A 24,462-nucleotide genomic window follows, 5' to 3' on the forward strand; every position below is an offset into this window, starting at 1 on the left:
TGTGCTGCACATAAAACCCAACAAAATCTACTAAAAAGACATAGCCTGGTCATAACCAGCTCGTCATCCACCTCAAAAAGTGAATTATTAGTTGGAAGGAATCATATAGCTAAAAATAATAATAAAAGGACCTGTGTTTTTATTTGTGTGTAGGGATTTTAGAGAACTCCAAGCAGGATTCTGTAGATGGAATAGGAGGAGAGGGATGGCAAAAGTATTTCTTGTTCTCAGAGAGCCCAGTTCAAGGCTCCCTGAAGTCAGAGCAGATCTTTCCATTAACACAAGTGGGCTCTGTATTGAGGTTAGTCCATGTATATTCTATATATAGAATATATAGTCCATGTATATTCTATATATCAGCCTATTTCTAGAAAAGGGGACTTAAAATAATAAGCCCCTAAGCTTTTCTGATGGGTCCACGAATTACTCTGTTTTTTCTCTTCTGTGTTTCTGGTCTTACTGTTATTCTCAAAAAGGTTGTTTATTTTCTAATTAAGACATCTTCATTTGCAGGACAGTTTCAGTTTTTACTATAATTAGTAGCCATCAGCAAAATTAACATTTTCTACATGTTAATGGTTTGAGAAACAGAAAAAACATCAAGGAATGGAATTTCCCTCTGTAGTTAAACCTACTACTTACTATTTTTGCCTGTGATTTTTCACAAGGCCCTTTTGATAGTGCTGTTGTCCCACTGTCTGTTATTTAAAATAAAGCAGCCTTTCATTTTTGGGCTTGTGAGAAACAGATGTTATTTAGGAGGAGCAGATGAATGTGATTAATGAACTGTCGCTTTAAATCAGAACACTCAAAATACCTCTGATTTCTCACTAATCAAAATTTTGATGGTTGAAATTAAATACCTAAAACACACCAAAAAAATCATTTTAGCTGTAAGAAATGTTCCTGCCTCTCGAATTGTTGCCAAGAAAAAAAAAAACAAAACAAAAGTTCTCTAGTATTTCCATTCTTACTACGGATCAAATGCAGTAGAGGCAAAGACTTTGGAGTTAAGGGTTTTCAGAAGCTTTATATTTTGTCTCCTTCCAATCCTCCTGGAAATTTACTGCCTTTTTTTAAATTCTTATATTTTAATACTTTAATTTTTTTTTTTTAATTTTTTTAATTCGATTCTTGTACAGTCCTAAAGTTACACAGGAAGGGATCCATTAACAGCTCCTTCCTCTTGTTACTGACATTCAATTTGCTATGGAACCTTACTTAGTCTAAAGGTGTTACATATCTGTGTAGTGGAAAAATCCTTCCCTGGAGGGAGAAGAATCAACCTCCTTAAGTGCTGACAGACACAGAACTTAAAATTCTGATTTTTTACCTGATTTCTCATTTCAAATCCTGTTTTTTTTTTTATTATTTTTTTTTTAAAAGCATACAATGAAAGTCATTGAAATGGAAGTGAAAGTTTTTAAAGCAGAGGCTTGGAAATGTTTTGATCCAAAAAAGGCTGGGGACATGTTTTTTAAAATGTCAAAATATCTCTCTGGCTTGCATCTCTAATATTCTCAGCCTTTTTTCTTCTTGTGTTTTGATCAGTGTTCTGATAAAATACATTTCCCTCGAAGTTTCTCTGAGTAGGGAGGAGCTTCTCTTGATTCATGTGAGTTCAGGTCCATGGAGATTGTGGGTTGTCCACCTGTGACTTTGATATAATTTGTCTCTAAGACTGTCCTCCTAAGGGCATTTTTTACTAATGTCCCTCTTGTTTTTACAGTCTCTGGTACAGGTACTTCCACATTAGCTCGTGGATCTAAATTAGCCTTTTTTTTGCTTTATACTTTGTACTTCTTTTTTTTTTAAATCAATCTCATTCTTACCCAGATTTCTCCTGCTCTGTTCTGACCTCATCCTCCCCACACACAGTTCCCAATCCAAACTGCATTTACACCTGACAGTCACTTTTCTTTTAATAATACTTCATCTCCAGCAGACCTTTAGCAATTCTTCCCCTTTTTGATCTCCAAATTCTTGACCCCTTATTCCTTTTCCTCCTATTTTCCCCCCCCCCTTCTCTTAATATCTTTAATCACCTGTCATAGCTTTACAACTCCATGTCAGCAGCTGATAATTGTCATGGCCTTTATCTAAAAATACACTTTATAACTACACCACCGTGTTCATTTCAGTGTAGTACATATTTTCCTATGAAATGAAGTGTGTAAGATGATCTCATCAATGTTCTCCATCCCTAAATTTATTACCAGGAAACTGAGGGTCTTTAGCAGCCCCTCTTGAAATCCTACACTTGTACTGTTATCTTCTTTATCTGGTAGTAATTATTATTATATTGAAAGCAAATTCAAGCACATTAAACATCTTGTAAGAGAAATGGTTTGTGATGCAGGTCAGCAGTGAATGTTTCCATCTATATACTATAGAATTTTATATATTGATAATTATGTTCTATACATTATCTATAATTATATATATGATATATTACACTATTACTATATAATAATATATAACAGATATAGTAATATATAATGGTATATACTATATTTTATAATATATATAAACAGATACTATTAAATATATTAATATTTTATGTTTACATATTTATGAAAATGTATAATAATATAGATTATACAATATGTATATTTATGTATTATATTACATAATTATTTTTATATATTATATAATTAACCAAAAAACCTTGATAAAATAACACAGTGACTCAGAGATAATTTGTTGTCCCTTTCTTCTTTCCCAGCAACTATAGATATAATATTACTATATTACTATATAATAATATATAGACATATAATAATATGTAATATACAATATTAGATATTAATAATAATATAAGTATATTATAGATAGTATTTAATATTAATATCTATGTATTTATAGATTATATAGCTATGCATAATATAGAATATATAGTAATTAGACACTCTATTATGTAATTAATTTTATATGTAATATATATCATATAAAATATATAATTATGTAATATATAATATATATTATATTCTATATTAAACAACCTTGATAAAATAACACAGCGACTGAGAGATAATTTGTTGTCCCTTTCTTCTTTCCCAGCAACTACAGATATAATATTGCTATATTAATATATAATAATATAGAGAGATATAATAATCTCTAATATACAATATTAGAGATTAATAATATATGGTATATTATGGATACTATTTAATATTAATATTTATGTATTTATAGATTATATAGCTATGTATAATATAGAACATATATTTAATTATATATTATATTATGTAATTAATTTTATATGGAATATAACATATATTATATAAAATATATTATATATAATTATGTAATATATAATATATATCATATTATAATATAAACAACCTTGATAAAATAACAGACTGAGAGATAATTTGTCTTCCCTTTCTTCTTTCCCAGCAACTACAGATATAATATTACTATATTAACATATAATAATTTATAGCAATATAATAATCTCTAATATACAATATTAGAGATTAATAATTTATAGTATATTATGGATACTATTTAAAATTAATATTTATGTATTTATAGATTATGTAGCTATGTATAATATAGAACATATATTAATTATATATTATATTATGTAATTAATTTTATATATATTAGATATTACATGTTAATCTTGATAAAATAACACAGTGACTGAGAGATAACTTTTTTGTTGTACCTTTTTTCTTTCTCAGCAACTACAGCTATGATATTACTATATTAATATATAATAATATATAGAGATATAATAATCTCTAATATACAATATTAGAGATTAATAATCATATGTAGTATATTATAGATAGTATTTAATGTTAATATCTATGTATTTATAGATTATATAGCTATGCATAATATAGAATATATATTATTAGACATTCTATTATGTCATTAATTTTATATGTAATATATAATATATATAATATATAATTATGTAATATATAATATAATATATATTATATTATATATTAAACAACCTTGATAAAATAACACAGTGACTGAGAGAACTTTTTTGTTGTATCTTTTTTCTTTCCCAGCAACTACAGCTGTAATATTACTATATTAATGTATAATAATATATAATAATATATAATATAGAAATATATAATAATCTATAGTATATTATAACCTATAGTGTATTAATAATTTATAGTATATTAATATATACTATGCAATAATATATTACAATATAATAGTAGTATATTATAATCATATATTATAACAATATATGAATAATATGTATTATATGAATAATTTATAATACATTAATATGTACTATGTAATAGTATATTATAATCGTATCATATGATAGTATATTATAATAGTATATGTATAATATATAGTATACGAATAATATATAGTATATTAATATTATATAGTTTATTGATATATACTATGTAATATATTACTATTATTATATATCATATAGCTGTAGAATAATATACTAATATATATAATTTTGTCTAATCTATTCTGTCATTAATTGTATATATTCTGTAATTAACGAAACAAACCCCTTGATAAATCACCCCAGTGACCATTCCAGAGAACTCCTTTTGTTTTCCCATTTTTTTTCTCTCGCAGCAACTACAGCGCCCTGCTGGGAGTGTGGATCTATGGCTTTTTTGTGGTGATCTTGCTCATCCTGGACCTTTTATATTACTCCTCCCTGAACTATGACATTTGCAAGCTGTACCTGGCGCGGTGGGGGATCCAGGGCAAGTGGATGAGCCAGGGACAGAGCCGCTGGATCAACCCCGCTCAGGACCCGAGCCAGGCTCAGGCACAGCCTCAGCCAGAGACTCAGCCCCAGCCATCACAGACAGTTCACACTCTAAAAGGAGATGCTTTAAGCCCACCCCTGATGTCTTTTCAGAGTTCATCTGCCTGGTGAGTAACTCGAGACCACTGATATATGTTCTCTTCACTCTGCTGCTTTGTAATGTGAATAATCACCTGCTTTTTGGAAGGGTCTGTAAATTCAGGCTGAACAGCACCATTGCTAGCACATAATTCTTGATATCATGAACTGTCTTACAGAATTACTGCTTAGGAGTAATGTCTTACTCTGGAATACATTAAGACATCTTTTAATGCTCTTCTCTTAGCACTTGCCATCTCTCAGTGCTAAACAGTTTTACTACTGTCATACAAATCTTTGTTCTACATCAACCATCATAAAATTAGTTTTAATCTGGTCTCAGAGACTAATTGCTGTGTGTATCTGTTGGTCTGGTTTGAAAAGAGTGTGTATCTATTGGTCTGGTTTTAAAAGACTGTATAAATAGCAACACTGAAAGAGCTTCAGTGTGAGATGTCACAAATCCTCTCTATTTGTGGCGTGAGATACGGAAACAACGTAAAAACCAGGTTAGTCTTTTTTATATGCACAGCCCAAAAAACCATAGCTTGGTCTCATTTGACAGAGTGACACAAGTAGGCTACTGTAAAGTTAAATTCTGCAAAGCCAAAACAAAATCTCAAAAAAACCCCAAACAACCCAGATCAAATGGGAGACAGATCCTATGGGAGCAAGCAGAACTGGAAGTATAAATAGAAGAAACTAAATGTAGAGAACCATGGGACAAAATGATACTGAATTATTTTGGACTGGAGTTTTTTTTACCAAAGAAAACAAAAGCAAAGGGAAAGAGCTGAATAAAACATTTCTCTGAATAAAGTGTCAAGAATGGCAGGGATTTTTTTTTCTTGGCAAGAAAGCATAAAGATGTGGAAGGATGCAGAGAGAGTCACCAGTGTAGTTCAGAAGTGTTCCAGAAGGCTGAGTGCTGAGTTTTGGCAAAATAAAATGATCTAAGGATGAGGAGGGTGAAGAAGATGACTCCTGAAGCTGTAGAACATGTGAAGCCCCAGCACTGATCTCAGTGTGAACCCTTTGGGTGTCACTGTGTTGCAGGTGGGATGATGACAGCAGCAGTCCTTTTATTTCGGAATTCTCCCCTTAATTTTAAGTAAGTCTGGAACAAATAGAGTTGAAGGTTTGTTGCCATTAGTGATAGTTTGACAAAGATCAGTGAAAGAGGAGGTTGGTTGGCATCACAGCCAGTACTGGATGTATCCAGGTCAGGCTTAAGGACCGTTCCAGCAGGCCTTGTCCAAACAGAAGAGTCTAAGGCTGCTGCATAAGAGAGAGAATTACTTGTGCTTAGTTGTTAGCACTATTCTTTTCACTCCTTTTTTCCTCTTCTTTCCTTTTTTTCTTCTTCTAATTCTTCCAGCTTTTTTTTTGCACGTTGATTTCCCAGTCTTCAGTTAAAATTGCCACGTAGGTTAAAAACATTTGCAGCACAGTAATTGTATTTTAGCTTAATACTTGTGTATATATACAAAAATGACTACATATATACATGAAAACTATTATTCTGGTTATACCACTTAGTAATTCTGCCATACCATTATAAATTGTAGCTATCCAATGATTCTTGAAGGATTCCTGGTCACATTTTATTGCTGATTTCCCTTGTTCTGTTTCTCTGCTTTTCTTGAAGCGTTAAGAGGGCAATGTATGTTAGGATCAGGTGAGCACATCCCACATGCTCCTTTTTCTGTGTTTGCAGTCCTGTGTGATTGATAAGTCACTACAATAACCCTCACCTCTTTCCCAGTGAACTGTTTGTCTCTGCTCCCCCTGGTTCCCATAAAATTGTTCCTTTTCTTTTTTCCTAATCCCTTCGTCACTCAATGGAAGAAAGAAGCAGATGCTTCCCTAGCAAAACCCTATAAATCCCTTTTACTTCAGCATGTAAAACACTACCAAAGGTGCCATATTTTCAAACTGATAACCTGCAACTTTCGAAACTCAAGTAAGTGCAGAGATGATTCAGTGTGAGTTGGATACATAAAAAAATAGCACTAGGCACTGGTGATCACAGGCAAGATGTTTAGCATGCAAAGGAGGTTTTTGAGTAAACAGCTCCCTCAGAAGATGACAGATTTGTGTACTACACCAATTGCTAACACAGTGGGGAGTGGGTTGCCTGGCTATTTATTCCTCTGTTAGATAATCTGCAGGTTATATCCATGAAAATATGGTAATTTTGCCCTACAGAAATGAAGCTCGGTTTCAGAGTCTGGTTTTCTGTCTGTATTTGATGAACAACCTCAGGACTGTCTGCTCAAAGTCTAATTGTACTATCAGTGAAGAAGTGCAATGGACTTACTGGATTTATTTTCCATCACTGGATTCAAAATTACAGAGTCTAGTAATTTTTTTCCTTTTTCATTTTACACCTGAATTTCCGTTTTCCCAGATCGTGACACCTGCTCTGGTAACAGCAGGTTTCCAGGCTAAAATAATCCACTTTGCAGTTTGTGTTGCCATTTTTAACGTGTCCCAAAACTAGAGAAAAATAAACATTTTCCTTTAGCACTTCACAAACATACCATGTGTAATATAGGGGTGACATAAGAACAGTTCCTGTTTACAGACAAACATTTTGAAAATAGAAAATTAATCCTGGGGGATGTGAATACATCCCAGGGCGTAAAAACTTAAATGCTGTTAAAAACCTTTTTCCGAAGCAGCTTGCAGGTTTTCATGATGACAGATGTTGTGGAAGTTGGTAACTTCCTGTGCTACATTTATCCAAGCACAGTTAAAAATATGCCCATTCTGGAGGACACATTCCAGGATAATTCTTGCACAGCAAGAATCTCAACCACACTGAAGACTTTGAGCATCCTTAGAGAACTGACCAGAGTAAGAAGCTGCCCCAGGAAAGATGTCAGGATTAACCTACAGCTTGTAAAGCAGTTTGGGATCTTCCTGGATTAAAAAAAAAAAAATAAAAAATTATGTAAGTAAGTGGTGGCTTTTAGTTTATGATTTCTTTTCTTGTCCTCGTTTAAATGCCATGAATTGGCAGTGAAACCAGTGACTGAAACAGGTATGTCAGAGAGGAAAAATCAAGCAAGTAATGGTATATAGTGGGTAGAACCAGCCCCAAGGTGTTTACATGTTTTGTCATAGCAGATCACTTCATTATTTACTTGAGACAAAGAGGACCGTGTACAGGCACAATATTATTGTAAGTGAAGAAGTCTGGAATCTGTTATACCTTCTGCTGGCTGCTCTGCAGTGCTGTGCAAGGAGAGGAAGGAAAACCATTGATCTCAGGAACATCCAACCCCGTTTGGAATCATGTAACTTCACCCTGTAGCGTGTGGATTTTGCCCCACTGATGTTATTTCTTCTTCAGTATGAAAACCATCTGAGGGCTCCCCAGAGGCCTGTGTGGATGAACCTTCCCAGCCCAAACACTGTCACGGACTGCGAGTCAAGGAGCTCCCAACCCTGGGAATATTGTTAATTAATTAATTTTTAATTAAGGATGACTAAAAAAAAGGTCACACCTGCAAGTGTGGGCAGAGTTTCTCCAGGTTCTCCGTGGCTGTGCTGTGTTCCAGATCTGAGAGAGAACATGCTCACTCTGCCTTGCTCTGGTGATGTTAAACTCCTCCCCACCTCCTTCAAGGATGCAAATCCCAAGGAATACTGTCTTGAAGTCCAACATTTGCCTCTCTGCTCCCCACCTTTCTGCACAACAGCACGCAGAGGCAATGCCTGTGATCATACAAGTTGTGCTGCAGGACTCAAAGTTTTGGAACCTTCTGGTTGTCCAGAATCAGGAAAAGTACCAGCCCAGCAGGGTTAGCCAGAGATTATTTCCTTTACACAGTTGGAGTGGCTTGGAAAAAGGCAAGTCTCTTTTACTTTCCTTCATTAGATGTTGCAATCAGCTTTCACAGTGAATTCCTGTGAGTCACATTGTCTTTTGGACAACAAATAGGATGGTTTTTAGCCTGCTGCTGTTGACCTGCTGCTTGACAGCTCTCCCAAAGCACTTCTATACAAAGAGAGAAAAAGAAAGCCCACAAAAATATTGGCAGGGTTTAGGAGCCAGCAGGTAACTGAGCATGTCCACAGCAGCTCTACCAAAAACACATAAATACTTTGCTGGTGGCTACAAAGTCCGTGGGAAAGAATTTACTTTGATACGAAATTTTGAAATGGGGAATAATTACTTCAGTACCTTCTAAGAGCTGCTCATGCAGTGTGAGCATGGCCACAGTCCTCAAAAAACGTGAGCCACAGGGGTGACAGGAGGGTTTTGTGCAGAGGCTGCTCTTGGTACAAGTTATAAAAAAAAATAAGAAATATCTCAAATTTACATTTGCAAAACTGCTACATTAACCAGGAATAAGATGGCAGTGTTTTAAAGATGCAAAGGGCAAAGCATAGTTTTTATTTACAGCCCTTACCTGGATTTTTATGTTAGACTGAATATGGCAAACCAGAGCACCAGTAGTTGTTTGGGTTTTTTTTAAAAGTTGAAAATAAATAAAATGGAATACTTACATAGTACTTTTAGGAAAGAACTGTCTGGGAATTAATATAATATGGAGAATGTGTCTGGTAACAGAGATTAGGTGTGTCAGGAAATATCTACCATTACCTGTGTGCCTCCATTCCCTTCAGAATATACTGGGTTGGAATAACAGCTATTGTTGAATATATATTTTCTTCTAAATATTATCATCTCTTTGCTAGGAACTGCATACCTGTAAAAACAAATTAGTTATTATCACTGTGTTCAGCACAAATCCAAAACGCAGCCCCACACCAGCCCCTGTGAAGAAAATTAACTTTACACCAACTAAAACCAGGGCAGGAAACCAACAGCACAAATTGACTGTGGGTTTGGAACCAACCACCTCAAGCTCTGAGTCTTGTTGGTTTGCCCCAGTGATTCAAATAAATTGGGAGATCTTGAATTATTTAAATGCAGATGATAAAAATAAACCCAAGATACATAAGTTACTTGCTTTCCTTCTCCCTTGCGTTTAGAAATTCACTATTAGCATGGGAAGTTAAGGCAATGTGCAAGATTTCCATTCACCTCAATCTGAATATAGACAGCCTTTGTTTATATTGTTGTACTCTGCATCTTTTGTCAATACACACGTTGATTTCATGCCTTATTCTCCTTTTCTTTTGGTTTATAGGCCCCATATTGCAACAACATCTATTTCTCTACGTTCCTAATTTCAGATCCACCGGATGTGGGCTGTTGGATATTCCCTATTTTAGCTGTTTCTGAGCCTTTCCATTGAATTGGGACTGTCACACTCAGGGAAGTCTTTAAATGGATTGTACAGTTGAAGGGATTTAGCTTAAATATGGTAATGAATTATCAGAAAGTAGTAATTAAGACAAAAGCGAGGAGTTAAAAGGTTGTCTGAAGGCTAAATGAGCTCTGCCCACTGGGGACTGAAAGCCAGCAGAATTACTGGAGAGCAGTTCCTGAACTGCACAACTTCCATATTTAAATTTCCTCAGGCATTTTGAGTAGAGGTTTTTTTCTGCAGCGAGATCATTTTACCTCATCTACATCATCCAAACCCGGAATAAAACCACTGAAGCCGCAGAAAATCGGTGTGAAATCAGAAGGCTCCAATTAAACCCACAATTTCTCTGCACAGTGTCACAACAGCAGCACACACAGGAACGAGTGTGACAGCCCGAGTTTTAGCAACCAGTTCCATCTTCTCTGTCACAACATTTTAAAAGGCTCTGCAGGTGTTTGGGTGGTTACAAAAGTCTTGCCTCTCACGTCCTCTTAGGTGCCAGATGCTCCACAGTGGTTGTAAACAGCACGTGCACGTTTTACACCTCCTAAATATGCACTGAAAATTAAAATAAGCTCACAGTCACTCCTGATTTAGATATCTGGATACAAATATCACTGAAAATGAGCATAATTGTGTCTGACATGCTTTTAGCTGGGTCTAGAGTAGCAAAGGTATAAAGCAGTGAGTAGCTCCCAAACCTTGTACTAAATTACACAGTCTCAGCTTTAACTGGCAGGGACCAAAGGTTTTTATTGCATTGATGAAATTCAACTAATTGCTTCTAGTTTTTCAGAGACTAAATAAGGCAGGTGGACAAGCACGTGACAGGGAGAATAAACAGCGCCAGCCAAAGATATTGCCAGTGGGAATAAAAATAAAAGGGGAGGTGTTCAGGAGCTGGAGTTCATGATCTAAACAGGCATAACTGCATTTATGCAAAGGGGCAAGAGTTTGCATAAATGCAGCAACAGTTAGTTTCTAAGAAACAATTTGTTTCTAAGGAACAAATAAAATAAAGGACATTTTCAAAAAAGGAAAAGGACAAAAAAAGGGAAAAAAAGGCGAAAAAAAGAGAAAATGATGGACAGAAAACTGTCCATCTTCAGTAGTATGTGGCCCAGAGAACTACTAAAAATACCTTCAAAACAACTATCTGTGTACATTTGGTGCTTTTAACTGAAGTGAGAATGAAGAAGAAGAAAAAAAAACAAGAGAAGAGTCTCTGAAGTAAAATCCTGTTGCTTTCAGCTTGGAAAATCAACTCCCAACCTATATTTTGGATGTCAAGAAACAAATAAATCCCTAACTTGAGGAGGAACAAGCAGGTAATAAAGCTGACCATTTACAGACACATTTGTTATTCTCAGAGGAATCATTAAACAAAAAGCCACATGTAATAAATAATCCTTTTTGAGTATGCTAAGATTTCCACATGAAATAATGGCATACTATGGGATAGTAAAGAAATTAAGTGATGAAATCATCAGAAGCTTCTGTGCTAATACTGAATACATGACTGTAAATGGTAAGGATGGCAGACAATTATTGTCAGTGACAACTGAGGTCAGGAATCCACCACATCATTGCTTTCATTGTCACTGGCCCCTGGTTAGATCATGACAAAAACAGTCACAGCAAGAAATTAGTCACTTCATCAGAAAAGTGCTAAAACGTGTTTGTATGACCTCACTTTTATAATGATGTTTCACTGAACAGTTCAAGAAAAGGCCAGGAATTAGGCACAGTCAGTTTTTCATCATTAGCAAGGTATCAGATATAGGGCTGGTTGAGCCTCTGAAGGAAAACAGATCAAGAAGCATCAAAATTTGAGTCATTTTACTCTTCATTAAATCATGAGAGAACACCGATGCCAGTCAGCAAACAATTTTCAGGAACTCAAAAAGGATTTGGGGAAATTATGTGATCAACGCTGTCATAAATACATGTGCACACACACATCTGCAGTTCACTTCAGGAAAAGAAACACGCCTCTGAAAACACTTTGAAATCCACTGTAAAAAATTTCTTGGAAATTGGAAATGCTAAAACCAGCTTAAGGCATTAAATGGCAGGAATGTGACATTTCATTCAAACACAATTAGAAATGCTGCTAATTTTAGTCCCAGCCAGGTGAGAACATGATGTTACTTTAAACAAGAGAGAAATAAGTTTAATCAGCATAAAACTGTGGAGTCCCCACAGAGCAGCAGCAAAGGAGTAGTTGGTAGGAAGTTGGCACACCTCAGAGTATACAGCAGGGTAAAAAAGAGCTGTAAAAAGTGGTTATGTGTGAAATAAATAATTTACCTCACTTCCCAATAGGTTTACAGTAAGAATTAAAAGCAGTGATAGAAAGGTGTTTGCATTTGGCCACCTGTTAGAAAAACAACTGTTGGGCTCAAATCTGAAAGGGAAAAAGGTCCACTGGAAGGACACCTGCTTAATTTGCATTTCAAGACATTTTAAAGGAAATGACAGGGCAGTTGACTCCATATTTTTTTTTTTAATATTCACTGAAGCTTCTCAGAGCATAACAAAAACAGGCATCCTAATTAAAAAAGAGCCCCAGTGTGTTGGCATGAACAACTAAATGTGGCTGCATTTCTGTGGGTGTGTTAAAAATACTGCCTAATTGTGATGCTACTGAAGAAGAAAAATAAGCTTGGTTCACTTGTTCAGGTTGACTTGCCCTTGGGAATACATAAAGCAAAACTAAAAATACCTGAAGCAGCCCAACAACCAGACTTGGCTGTGAGGGACATGTTGTGAAAAAGTTAGAGACAAGTGAAATAATAAGGAAAAAACACCTTGTTAAGCATTAAAGGTAGAGAAAAGAGTAATCCAAATCTTCCCTAGTGTTTGTTACACTAATAAATTTAAGCTGTGAGGGCAATCTGCCTCAGTTTTGTTTCTTCCTTTATTCTAGTTAAATAAATGCAAACGTGGTCTAGAATTTTTAAAAGAGCAGAGTTAGTAAAAATTATCTAGGGGATTGTCTGGCATTTCCTTATCTGCTGGCCATAGCTGGAGTTAGAGCTGCTCCTGTGTGCTACAGAAGTCCATGAATCCCTAGTATTCCTTGTTATATCCTTAGGCTGTGGTGTATTTATCCCCAGAGTGCCAAACTACTCAAGTTTTGGTGCTTCCATTTGACAGATGAGACAGAAAAGCTGATCTGGTTACTGAGGGACCACACTGAAAGTATTTGACAATACTTCCATTATTGTAATTTGTGTAAAAAAAAAATTTAAATTCTGTAATACTTTTGTAATAAGAGGAAGATTCTTCTAGTTGGCCCTTAGCTGGCCTACTGTGAGGGGGCTGCAGGGAAGCACATGAATAAATTTGAAATATCCAGTAATACAAGAGGTAACTACTCACCATCAGTTCCTTACACAGTGTGATGGATAATAACCAAGCTAATAGAATTCTGGAGTATATAGAGAGGGGATGCCAATTAGAAGTAGGGAGCTGTTTTCTCACTAGCAGTGAGATTGCTGGGGGGAAACACCACCTGCACTAGGGCCTGGAGCAGGAAAAAATGTAATACCAGATGGGAAAGCATTCAGAAAGAGCTGCAGAGCTTATCTGACTTCTGTCAAATTGTAAGAAGTTTAAGAAGCTCAAGGCTAAAAGAACATTAAAAGGCAATTTGAACTCAGCCTGTAAATCCTTCATGGCGAGCAGATGTCGGATGATAGAGGACTGCAGCAAACAAAGGGAGAAAAATATCCAGTACCTGCAAGATCTACTTATACAAATCTTGACTGTTGATAAAGAGCAGGATCAACCTCAGTCAATTGGGCCATTTAAAAGTCCTACATCTACTAGTTATTTAAGCACCCTCACCAGCACATTTTTCAGAAGGCTGTTCATTCCACCTTCTCTCAATGGATGGAATTGGTTGGAAAAGCTTATCTTGATTAATTTTTTGACATCATGCTGGAGGATTGGTTTGTAAAAGTCACTAACATTTAACCAGATGAAGTTTGCCAGTGGGATTCATCTCACCTAAGTGTGCATTTCTTTCAAAGTTGGCAAGTCACCGAGGAAATGTCTTGAGATGCAACAAAACAGCCATTATTTGTGATTTTGAAAACTGGCAAGGGGGTTTGTGGAATATAAGCAGCAGTGGGAAGAATGGGAAGCTAGATCCTACACAGAAGGCCAAACTGAGGACCCTAAGGAGAATGGAGAATGGTTCTTTAAAATCTGATTTATGTGGGGAATGTGTGAGGCTGCAGTCCCAGAAGACTCACTCACACCAAAATCACTTTTCATGGAATCATTAGGTTGGAAAATACCCTTAAGGTCGTTGAGTCCAGTCGTTCCCCCAGCCCTGCCAAGGCCACCACTAACCCACGTCCCCAAGTGCTACATCCACATGGCTTTGAAATCCCTCCAGGGATGGGAACTCCACTCCTGCCCTGGGCAGCTGTGCCAGGGCTGGACATCCCTTTCAGTGAAGAAATTTCTCCTGGTGTCCAGCCTAAACCTGCCCTGGCACAGCTTGAGGGCATTTCCTCTTGTCCTGTCCCTTGTTCCCTGGGAGAAGAGACCAAACCTCACCTGTCTTCAACTTCCTTTCAAATAGTTGTGAAGAGCAATAAGTTTCCCCCCGAGCCTCCTTTTCTCCAGGCTGAGCCCCCCCAGCTCCCTCAGCCCCTCCTGCTGCTCCAGACCCTTCCCCAGCTCCATTCTCTTCCCTGGACACTCTCCAGCCCCTCAAGGTCTTTTTTTGTCCTGAGGGGCCCAAAACTGCCCCCAGGATTTGAGGTGTGGCCTCAGCAGTGCCAGCACAGGGACAGGCGCTGCCCTGGTCCTGCTGCCACACTATTGCTGATCCAAGCCAGGTGCCCTTGGCCTTCTTGGGCACACCTGGCTCATGTCCAGCCCCTGTCACCAGCACCCCCAGGGCCTTTCCCAGCTTTCCAGCCCCTCTGCCCCAGCCTGGAGCTGCAGGGGATTGTTGAGACCCCAGCAGCACATTTTCCTACTGTTGCAATCTCTTAACTGAGCAGTCAGAAAACACGAACCAACAGCTGCACATCAAAAAACCAAAATCACACGACGCTTTTTTTCCAATTGTATCATCCTCTGCCATTAGGGAACACAGGGGACAAACATGTGGCCTTCCTCCTCCCCACCTCTTCCAATAAATGCCTGATTATGCAGCTGCTGCATAATAGCTGCTGATGCCATGGGACTGCACAATCACACCAAAGAATGGGAATCTCTGGGCAAAGTCTCATCTCAGGCACTACCTGCCAAATCCTCAGCTCTCCCATTCTCTGGGTGCAGAAAGCCACTGGTGGTGGTAGCTCTGAAGAGGTGAAGATTATTTTTGTGGCTTCCAATTTCTTCCATGTAAGATTATAGTGGACACAAGAAAATTGATTCTCTGTTAGAGTGTGTGTATTTAATAGCTGTTGTTGAATTCATCATTCTGAATTATTCCAGCCTTTCTGCCCTTCATCTGATTTAAGGTCCATACCTGATAACTGCACTTACCACTGGGCAACTGCAAGGAGCTTAAACTTCTCTCATGAAAAAATGAGTGTAGAACAGATCCACAATACGAAGCGTGCACACAGATGCAAAAAAAAAAGAGCAAATAATGAGAAGTGACGTAGAACAAACTGAGAATAACTCAGCAGCTGGCAGTCATAATTGTTCACAACAAAAAAATGTCATTGCTTCATAAATTATCACCCCAACCAAGCCATACCTCAGTCCGGTGACGCCAACCAAGCGCTGGTTTTCTTCCTGTGTGACTCCAGAAACGCTGCTCAGCAGGGGTCACTGAGCCATGCACAAAGATCCTGTTACAGCCAAAAGACATTTTACACCCCAGCAGACACTTATCTGGATGCAGCTGTGAGACAATTTAAAAATAATAAACCAGTCACAGTTCCACCAGACTGTCAAAACATGTTTCTCTGCAAAACTGGCAATACAGCTCAGATAACCACAAAAAAACCCATTTGTTTTCTTGCCTCTTGCACTCTGCTAAAATTGCCCAGGCTCCTTGGCTTCTTCTCTTTCCACATCACAACACACCTCAGCTTCTCCTGTTGCCTTTTACATGGGAAAGGCAGAGAGGAAAAGACGGAAGAAACATTTCTGTGTAAAATTGTCTTTCCAACATCTCTTTCAGTACGTTGTGCTGTTTCCAGTGATGGTGTTGTGGGTGTTACCCTTCTGCTCCCAGCTGCAAGTGAACAAAGTTAAACATTATTTATTGCTTGGATGATTATGTACAAGGCAACTTACCTGGATCCACCACAGAACCAGATTAAATTGCAAAGGCTTTACTCCTGTTTAACTGTTGGTAATTTTGTTAATGTTAAAAAGCTCTTTCTTGAAGTATCTTCAGGAAGTTATTTTAAAAGAAACGGCTTTAAATTTCATACTGGAAAAGCCACACAAATTCAGTTGTGAGGGAAACAAAAATCATACACAGAAAGAACAGTTGCAGGAAACACAGTGACTTTCATCCTACAATGAAATTTGGCTCACAACACAGCAATTATTACATATTTTCTCTTGATCTCTGACTCAGAAGACTAACCCTCAATACTGAAAAGTGAAAGCAGAAAATAAAGTTCTTAGGTAAAAGAAATAACTATTTCAAGAATTATTTTTTTTTTTCTCTTATGCCATTAATACACATTTTATTTCTCCAAATGACAGAATTCCCTGTGTTGTGCACAGGTAAATAAAAAAGCCAAGTTAACTTGGAGTAAATATACAACTCTGGGCTAAACCACAAGTTTGGAGATCAAAATTCAAGTGCTGAACCAGCTTCCTCCCTCCTAAATAGAGGGAGTTGTGCAGTTGCAGCAATTTGAGCCTCTGGCAGGGGTAAGGGAGGCAGCACATGAATCTTGTTTCAGGTCTCCTGGAGGAAGCAGCAGTTCTTGTCAAAGATTGTTAATAATCAGGAGAGAAAAAGGGAAATGGGAGAAAGAAAGGAGGTGTAACCTCCTCAGTGGGATGAAATGCAGAGGTGAGGTGGAGACTGAGAAGTTCCAGCACCCCCAGGGGCTCCCTGCCCTCCTTGCTGCTGGATGAGGGCACAAGGATCAGGCACTGTCCTCTTCAGGGCCACTGCTGTGCCCCCTCTGCCCCTGTAGCACCCACCTTCCTGCCAGGGGAGTGGAGAGCCTGGAGTGTTTCATAGGGATCCAGCTGGGATCCAGCTCAAGGTATTCATATTTTCATTATTCAGAGGTATAAAAATATCAGTTTGATCTGCTTTGGAAACCAACATTGCCACCTTCTTTCAAATGGAGTCCTGCTTCCCCTAAAAATCTCAGTGGCTTTCAGTTTTATTTGACTTTGTGGTCCTTGAAAGAAGGCAGCACCTTGAAGCTCTGCAAATGGTACCTGAACACTCCAACCTAATGTTTGGAGCAAGTCTCAGCAGTTCAATTTCCATGGAAGTGTTTGTTTGTTTTTATCCTTTGTTAGGATAAAATGCTAGGCAACAATTTTAGTAGATTGAATTTTGCTGATACCAAAGGGGGCAAAGAGCTCCAGGGCAAAAAGAGATGGTAAAAGGAGCAGGATGTTCACCTGATGTAGGTTTGCCTGAGCTTTTGTTCAGCTCATGGGTTTAAACTTGTATTTTACCAAGAAACTAAGCTGCATTTCCATATAAAAGGTCCATACACAGAAACTGTGGGCCAGATAAATAAATAGATAAATATGCAAATAGCATAATACATATAGTTTCTATGGCCACATTTTTCCTTCTCTCACTAATTTTTCTGTACAGCTCAATTAGTGTCAAGGTACAAACCAACCACCCTGCATTTAACCTCAGCTGCAAGTTGCTGAGACCTGTTACAACACTTAGAATTGACCATCCCCATAAGTAAAAATCCCTTACGCTGAGTAGAGTTTGCAGAAACACCCATTTAATATATGACTTTCACTTATAAATAAATTGATCATTTCATGGCAAAGGAATTATAAAAAAATTAAAATTTGCTAGGCTTAATAAAAGAATACACTCTGTAACTGCTCTTCTTGCTGAAGAATATTTGTGGGTTTTTTTGGTTGGGTTTTTTAAATATCCCTGTCAATATTTTTGGTGCATTAGGAGATGGTGTAAGCAGGGAATGGCAGCGTCCCAACAAGCTGCATCATAAATCACATGGTAAGTTTTCCTGCTTGCTTTTTAAACCTGGCCTTCGATTTCTAGCACATCTGTTAAATTCAGATTGTCAGTCAGCATGAAAGGAGGCCTTTCTCTCCTATCATGTGCCTGAATTTTAGCACAGAAGGGCAGGTTCTTGTAAAGCCTCTTGTGTTTCCCATTGTGCTCTCTTGGATCTGAGATGGCACTGCTGGGTGAGAGTTCAGCCAAAGTGCAGAATACTGGAATATTTGGGATATATCAGGATACCTGAGTATCTGGGATATGTCAGAGCTGCTGTGTGGGAACAGATTTTGAACGCTGGGAACATCAGCTTTTGAGAGATTGGGATGAGCTGGAATCAGAGACATTCAGATCATTCAGTCCCTGCCACTGACACAGAAATATTCCAAGGTTTGTGCTTCTTTCCAGAGCTGTGTGTGAGGAAATACCCACAGGCCCTGGGTTTTCCATCAGAATCTTTTGGTGTGTTACAGGTCTGTTGTATGTGTTAATAATCAAATCTGCTCATGAATAAGTACGTGGGAAGAAGGTTTCTAACCAGAACATGGAGATTCCAGTTCAAACTCCACATGGTGGTACTAGATTGTAAATATATATATTTACACAGAAGATTGTGTGTTTGTACATTTGCATAGAAGATATATTTACATGGGAGATTGTATTTTGTAGATTTGCTTGTGGCAGTGTGAGGCTGAAGATGATGTTAACAGAAATCCATCCTGCATGTTTTTATAACTCAGGTTTTGGGGGCAGTGGGACTACTCCCTCCCTGAGTTAGGCAGGGGACTTTTAGGCTCCTGCACCTGATCTGAGTAATTACTGGGGTTTTTTGGAGCCAGTAAAGACAAAAAGGGAATCCCTGCAGCATCATTCACCCAGGCTGATGCCCCAGGGGGACTAGAGGAGCTCTGCAGAGGTGCCTGTTGCTATCAATTGACAATAAAGGACCCTGAGGTCTGGAAATTAAGACATTTAACCATTTTGGTGCCTAAGGAAAGTTAGGTGAGAATAAACCCCACTCCATGCCATTAAATTACACTACATATAGCAATAATCTCCTTTCCAAAGCAACATGCCTGCCCCAGACCTTCAAGAAGCAGACAAAAATATACTCTCTTGCCTCTAGCAACAGTTCCTTTTGGCCTCTCTGTTTCTAAATACCTCAGGTCATCTTCCTCTATGACAGGAATGCAATTAAAGCTATTTGGTCACTCCAGTTATCAGAAAATTACACAAAAACAAGCACAGTCTCAGGTGCAGTAATAAGTCTGGAGTTCCTGACGTGACATCCATGTTTCATCATGATCACGGTGCCTTGAGGTCTTGAAAGGAACTGAGCACAGTTCAAACTATACAAAACCAAACCAGGGTTGGGGTTTTCTTGGTGAACAATGCAAATTAGCTTTGCTTCAGGTGAATCAGCTGTTTAGTGGCTGCCACGTATTCACCTCCAGGAAAATTTGGCAACAGTCAGCCAGATGAATTTCAGCCCCAGGTGACACATCTGAGCACCCTGGTGGGAATGTGAGGGTTCTATAAATGTTTTATATGTAGTGAAGAATGTTTATATAATGGAGAATGAGTAAGTCCAACTCACTTTCACTTTAACTTGTAATTGGTCATTCACTCTTTTAAGATGCTTTGGAAGGCCCAAGGTGTTTTGAGTTTGGTTGCTTTTTTTTTTTTTTAATAACCTTAAGAGGAGGAAGAAAACATTTCAGATCATTAAAAGTCAGGCTGCAGCTCTTCAGTGAGAGAGGACACAGCTTTTCAGTGATCACCTTTCAATTTATGTCCTCCAACCTTTATCTGTTCCCTCTATTCAAAACTCATAAATCAGAACTTTGAATGCTTCATATTTCCATTTAAAAAAAAAAATCAACAAAAAACACCTCAAAAATTCTCCTGGATGTTTTTACCTTCCAGAACAGTGTTCAGGAGTATCAACCATTTCAGGTTCTATCAAATGAAAAACATTGCCACTAATTGAAAAAAATACTTGACTTTCAGAAGCACAGGATTACTTCAGAAACCATTATTTACAGTAAGTAATATTTATTTATGTTAGCAACCCTATTGGTTTCACATCACTACTCTTTGCAAGTGAGTATTGTAAAATATGGCCTCTAGTAAAAAAATAGAGAAAAATTGTATCCTGTGTGGTTTCATTCCCCTCCCACCCAGCCCAGCTGATGGGACAAAAGATGTATTTAATTTGTACAATTCTAGATATTCCAGAAACTCTGCAGGAAACCAGATTTCTCTCTTAGCTTTGCTGTGTTAGCCAGGGACCACATTAATAACAAAAGTTAGGCCAGCTGCTGCTCTCACACCCTCAGTGCTGCTGGGGGAGGTGGGGGAGGCGAGTCCTGGCCTGCAGCAGCTCTCCAGGCTCACTCCAAGTGCCAAGTCTCCTCCTGCATCCGTCTGTGAGACAGGATCCGAGCAGATCCCAAGCTTCCCTTACCAAAAAAGCAGCCAGATCACTGGTGATGAGCCCAAATGCCACAGACCATGTGCCAAAGCAGTGCTGGTGCAGGGCCCTCCTGCTCGTTGCAGGGCAGAGCTGGGAGGCAATTCCTAACTGGTTCCAGTTTGTTTCCCACCAGCTCAGAGCGCTGCCCTAGACACAAGTCCAAACCAGGGAAGCCCAAACGTGTGCTGTAGACAAAGTGTTCCTCTGAAACCACCTTTGAACTCAATACTGGCGACAAAAATCATGGGCTCAAGTTTAAAAGTAATTTAAAGAGGCGAACAGAGACCCTGCACTGGTGTGAGCAACCCAGTCTCGTGGCTGCCTGCACACCAGTGAGGGGCGTGGCTGTTGTTAATTAAAAGGTCTTAGCATGGAGTTTAGATTTAGATTTCAACCTAGATTTAGATTTAGCTGGAAAATAAGCAGTTGAGATCCTTCAAGTTCCCTCTGGTGTGGAGAGTAGCCTTGCCCTGACCTCCCCAATATTTCCTCTGCAGCACAACCACCACAGCCATCCACCAGCAGCTCCCTGTCCCCTACAAGTGCCCAAACCAGCCTTCCCAATGGGAACACTAGATATTCCAGAAGTTCCCAAAGCTCCTTTAAAGCCAGAGACCAGCTCTCAGCAGTGATCTGACCTGCAGTTTGGCTTATCTCCCCCCAGCCCTTATGGGAGCTACACCACCTCAAATCAGTGTAGAAGAGGTGAGATTCTTAAGAAATGGAGTGAGCAATTTAAAAGGCAGGTTTACCAGCACTCATAACAAACTATTAAAATGCAAATGTCTTTAAAATTGTGCTGCTCCATAGTTTGGGCACTTACAGCTTTTTCTAGCAGCCCTTTCTCAAACTCTTGAATGCATTCCACGATGCTCCAATGTCTGAGTCAGCTGACAGCACTCACTTTTGTAGCATGTGATGCCCTGAGGTGACAATTAGCTCCCCTAACACAGACAGGCAATTCTGCTCTGCAAGGGCAATGAAAGGAAGCACAAGCCTATTTCCTCCTACCTGTATTTCCCAGGTGGAAGGGAGGAGAACAGTCTGGCAGGTGACTGGTTTGCAGGAGCTAATCCCCCTCCACTTTTGTGTGGGTTCCAGTCACACCTTGAGCCTGACTTGTTCCTCCTTCAGCACTCATGTTAACATGCTCCAAGAGCAAATCCACTGCTGTGAGCACAGTCCAGAGGAAACTCAGATGGTCCAAATGGTTTCTTCCCACCTGCAGAGCAACAACATGAGCAGTCAGCAGCTGGCTTTCCCAGCATCAGTTATGGAAACTTGGCTTTCTGGTGCTTCCCAGGGACTAGTATAATCTTTAACCCACCCCAGCAAAAGCTGTCTCCACCACAAGGCTATCAGGAATCTCTTGCCTCTAGCAATGGTTCCTCTTGGCCTCTCTGTTTCTAAATACCTCAAGTCATCTTCCTCTATGACAGGAATGCAATTAAAGCCATTTGGTCACTCCAGTTATCAGAAAATTACACAAAAACAAGCACAGTCTCAGGTGGAGTAATACGTCTGGAGTTCCTTACATGACATCCATGTTCATCATGATCACGGTGCCTTGAGGTCTTGAAAGGAACTGAGCACAGTTCAAACTATACAAAACCAAACCAGAGTTGGGGCTTTCTTGGTGAACAATGCAAATTAGCTTTGCTTCAGGTGAATCAGCTGTTTAGTGGCTGCCACGTATTCACCTCCAGGAAAATTTGGCAACAGTCAGCCAGATGAATTTCAGCCCCAGGTGACACATCTGAGCACCCTGGTGGGAATGTGACGGTTTTATAAATGTCTGGAGAATGAGTAAGTCCAACTCACTTTCAGCTTTACTTGGAATTGGCCATTCACTCTTTGTCCTGATAGCCTTGTGTATGTAGCACATCCCAGCACTGCTCAGGGCACGTTGCAGGAGACTTGTAAATACACCTTGTCTTTCCAGAAGACACCAGATGTTCTTATGCTCATTGTTGCAACTCATCTGCCTTTTGCCTGATGATGTTAAATAAATGTGATAGTTCCCAAGCCATGATAGCAAAAGGGCAGTTTATGTTACCCAAACGAGCAGCAGGCAGAGAAATCCTGCTGAGAAAATCTTCTCTTGAACTGACAGAAACTGCTTTATCTCCTGAGCACTGGTGCTGCTCCCCATGGCTCACAGGAGTTGTAGTTCACAGTTCTCCATCTGTGCTTAATCTAGAGCACACGAGAACCTTTCTAGCTGCCATTCACACCTGCACTAGGTAAGGAATGGGCTGCCACCTTAATACAGTGGGTACATGCACTCAAATAGGAACCCCTCCCAAATGTCCCCACGGAGTATGATCAAGATTTACATCTGTGCTGTGCCCCCCTGGGCCTTATGGACCTGTTAGGAAGTCCCATGGTGTTTTCTAACAGCTGATGGGGAGAAGCATCCCAGACATTTCTGACTGCTCAGCAAAGGGATTCTCTCAGTTGATCCCATTTATGTGTTTCCCTGACTGCCAAGAGCACACCTACCAGGGGAAAAAGCTTCCTGTAACACATCCCAGGTATTTCCATCACCTTTCCTTAGGTCTGCAGGTAAGAGATTGTTTAACTCTGATGAAATCAGGCACGTGTTGCACATTTATTCTGTTTAAGCCTTAACAGCACCCCGAGGTATTCGCTTTCAAACATATTTTGACATTTCTCTCCAGCCTTGCAGGATTGTCAGCTGCAGTAGAAATAAGGCTTGAGCTGAAATTTCAGTCTGTTTTTGAAGCTGAAAATTTCCAGGGCCTGGGTTTTGTTTAAACTCTTAAGCACCAGATGTCTGTGTTCCCTGAGCCAGCCATTATTTTAGAAACATCAGCAATGGCTACCAGTGGTGGTGGTCCTTTTCCACAGTGGCTGTGACAAAACTGGCCACTGTTTAGGGTCATCCTCTCATCTGACCTCATGTAGGTGCATTTCGTAGCTAGACCAGAGGAGAATTTGTGCTTCACCAAAAATGAGGTAACTGGGGATGAAAACAGAGGCAAATCCAGTGCTCCTTTATGGCAAAATTAAGAGTTGGACTCTGATCCTTGTGGGTCCCTTCCAACTCTCAAAATATTCTGTGATACTGTGAAAATGGCAACACCCACTGCCACTGCTTAATGCTGAAAGTGCTCCTTGTCAATTCAAAAAACCTAAACATTTGGTCTCTTCAGTACTGAGCCAACCTGAGGCAAACTGTTGTTGAAGTTTCCCCTACATCGGAAAACTCCAAATCATTCCACTATTTTGATGTTCTCCCAAAATAAAAAAAAAGATGAGCTCCACCTAAAAAATCTGAGACTTTCCATTTTCTCTCACACAAACAAGACAGCCAAATTGAGATTGCACCAGCACTGTTCATTCTGGTCTTTCAGAACTTTTAAGCATTAAGACTTGGTAACCCAAGCAACTTTTCAACATGCATTTTGGGTGTACCATTAAATGCTATGTATAACCCAGCCATAGGAGTGTACAGATGCCAAGCTATGAAAATTATCTCCCTGCTCTTTGGCAGACTCCACAGGCAGAGGGATTAGATTATATCCTATTTCTTTCTGGTTTAAAATGTATTCAGACAACTGAATAGCTTTTCATTTAGTGCTTGTCCTGCAATTAATTTCTCACATCCTTCCTTTCAGTCTTGGGAGGCTTTTACAGAGTCTGGTGC

General features: G+C 38.9%; 1 protein-coding gene across 6 annotated transcripts in view; it reads left to right on the forward strand.

Annotated features, from left to right (window-relative positions):
• SHISAL1 (shisa like 1) overlaps positions 1–24,462 on the forward strand; it is a 239,480-nt gene that overhangs the window by 208,216 nt on the left and 6,802 nt on the right. For 2 of the 6 annotated variants that reach the window (XM_027660789.1, XM_027660791.1), the window contains 2 exons: positions 4,582–4,887; positions 7,540–8,311. In XM_027660789.1, the coding sequence (XP_027516590.1) occupies positions 4,582–4,887; positions 7,540–7,792 (559 nt within the window). In that variant the 3' untranslated portion in view covers positions 7,793–8,311. The other 4 variants (XM_027660792.1, XM_027660794.1, XM_027660790.1 and 1 more) reach the window with 4 other exon arrangements.

Source organism: Corapipo altera, unplaced genomic scaffold, assembly GCF_003945725.1.
Source record: "Corapipo altera isolate COAL_440 unplaced genomic scaffold, ASM394572v1 239, whole genome shotgun sequence".
In the NCBI taxonomy this organism is placed as follows: Eukaryota; Metazoa; Chordata; class Aves; order Passeriformes; family Pipridae; genus Corapipo; species Corapipo altera.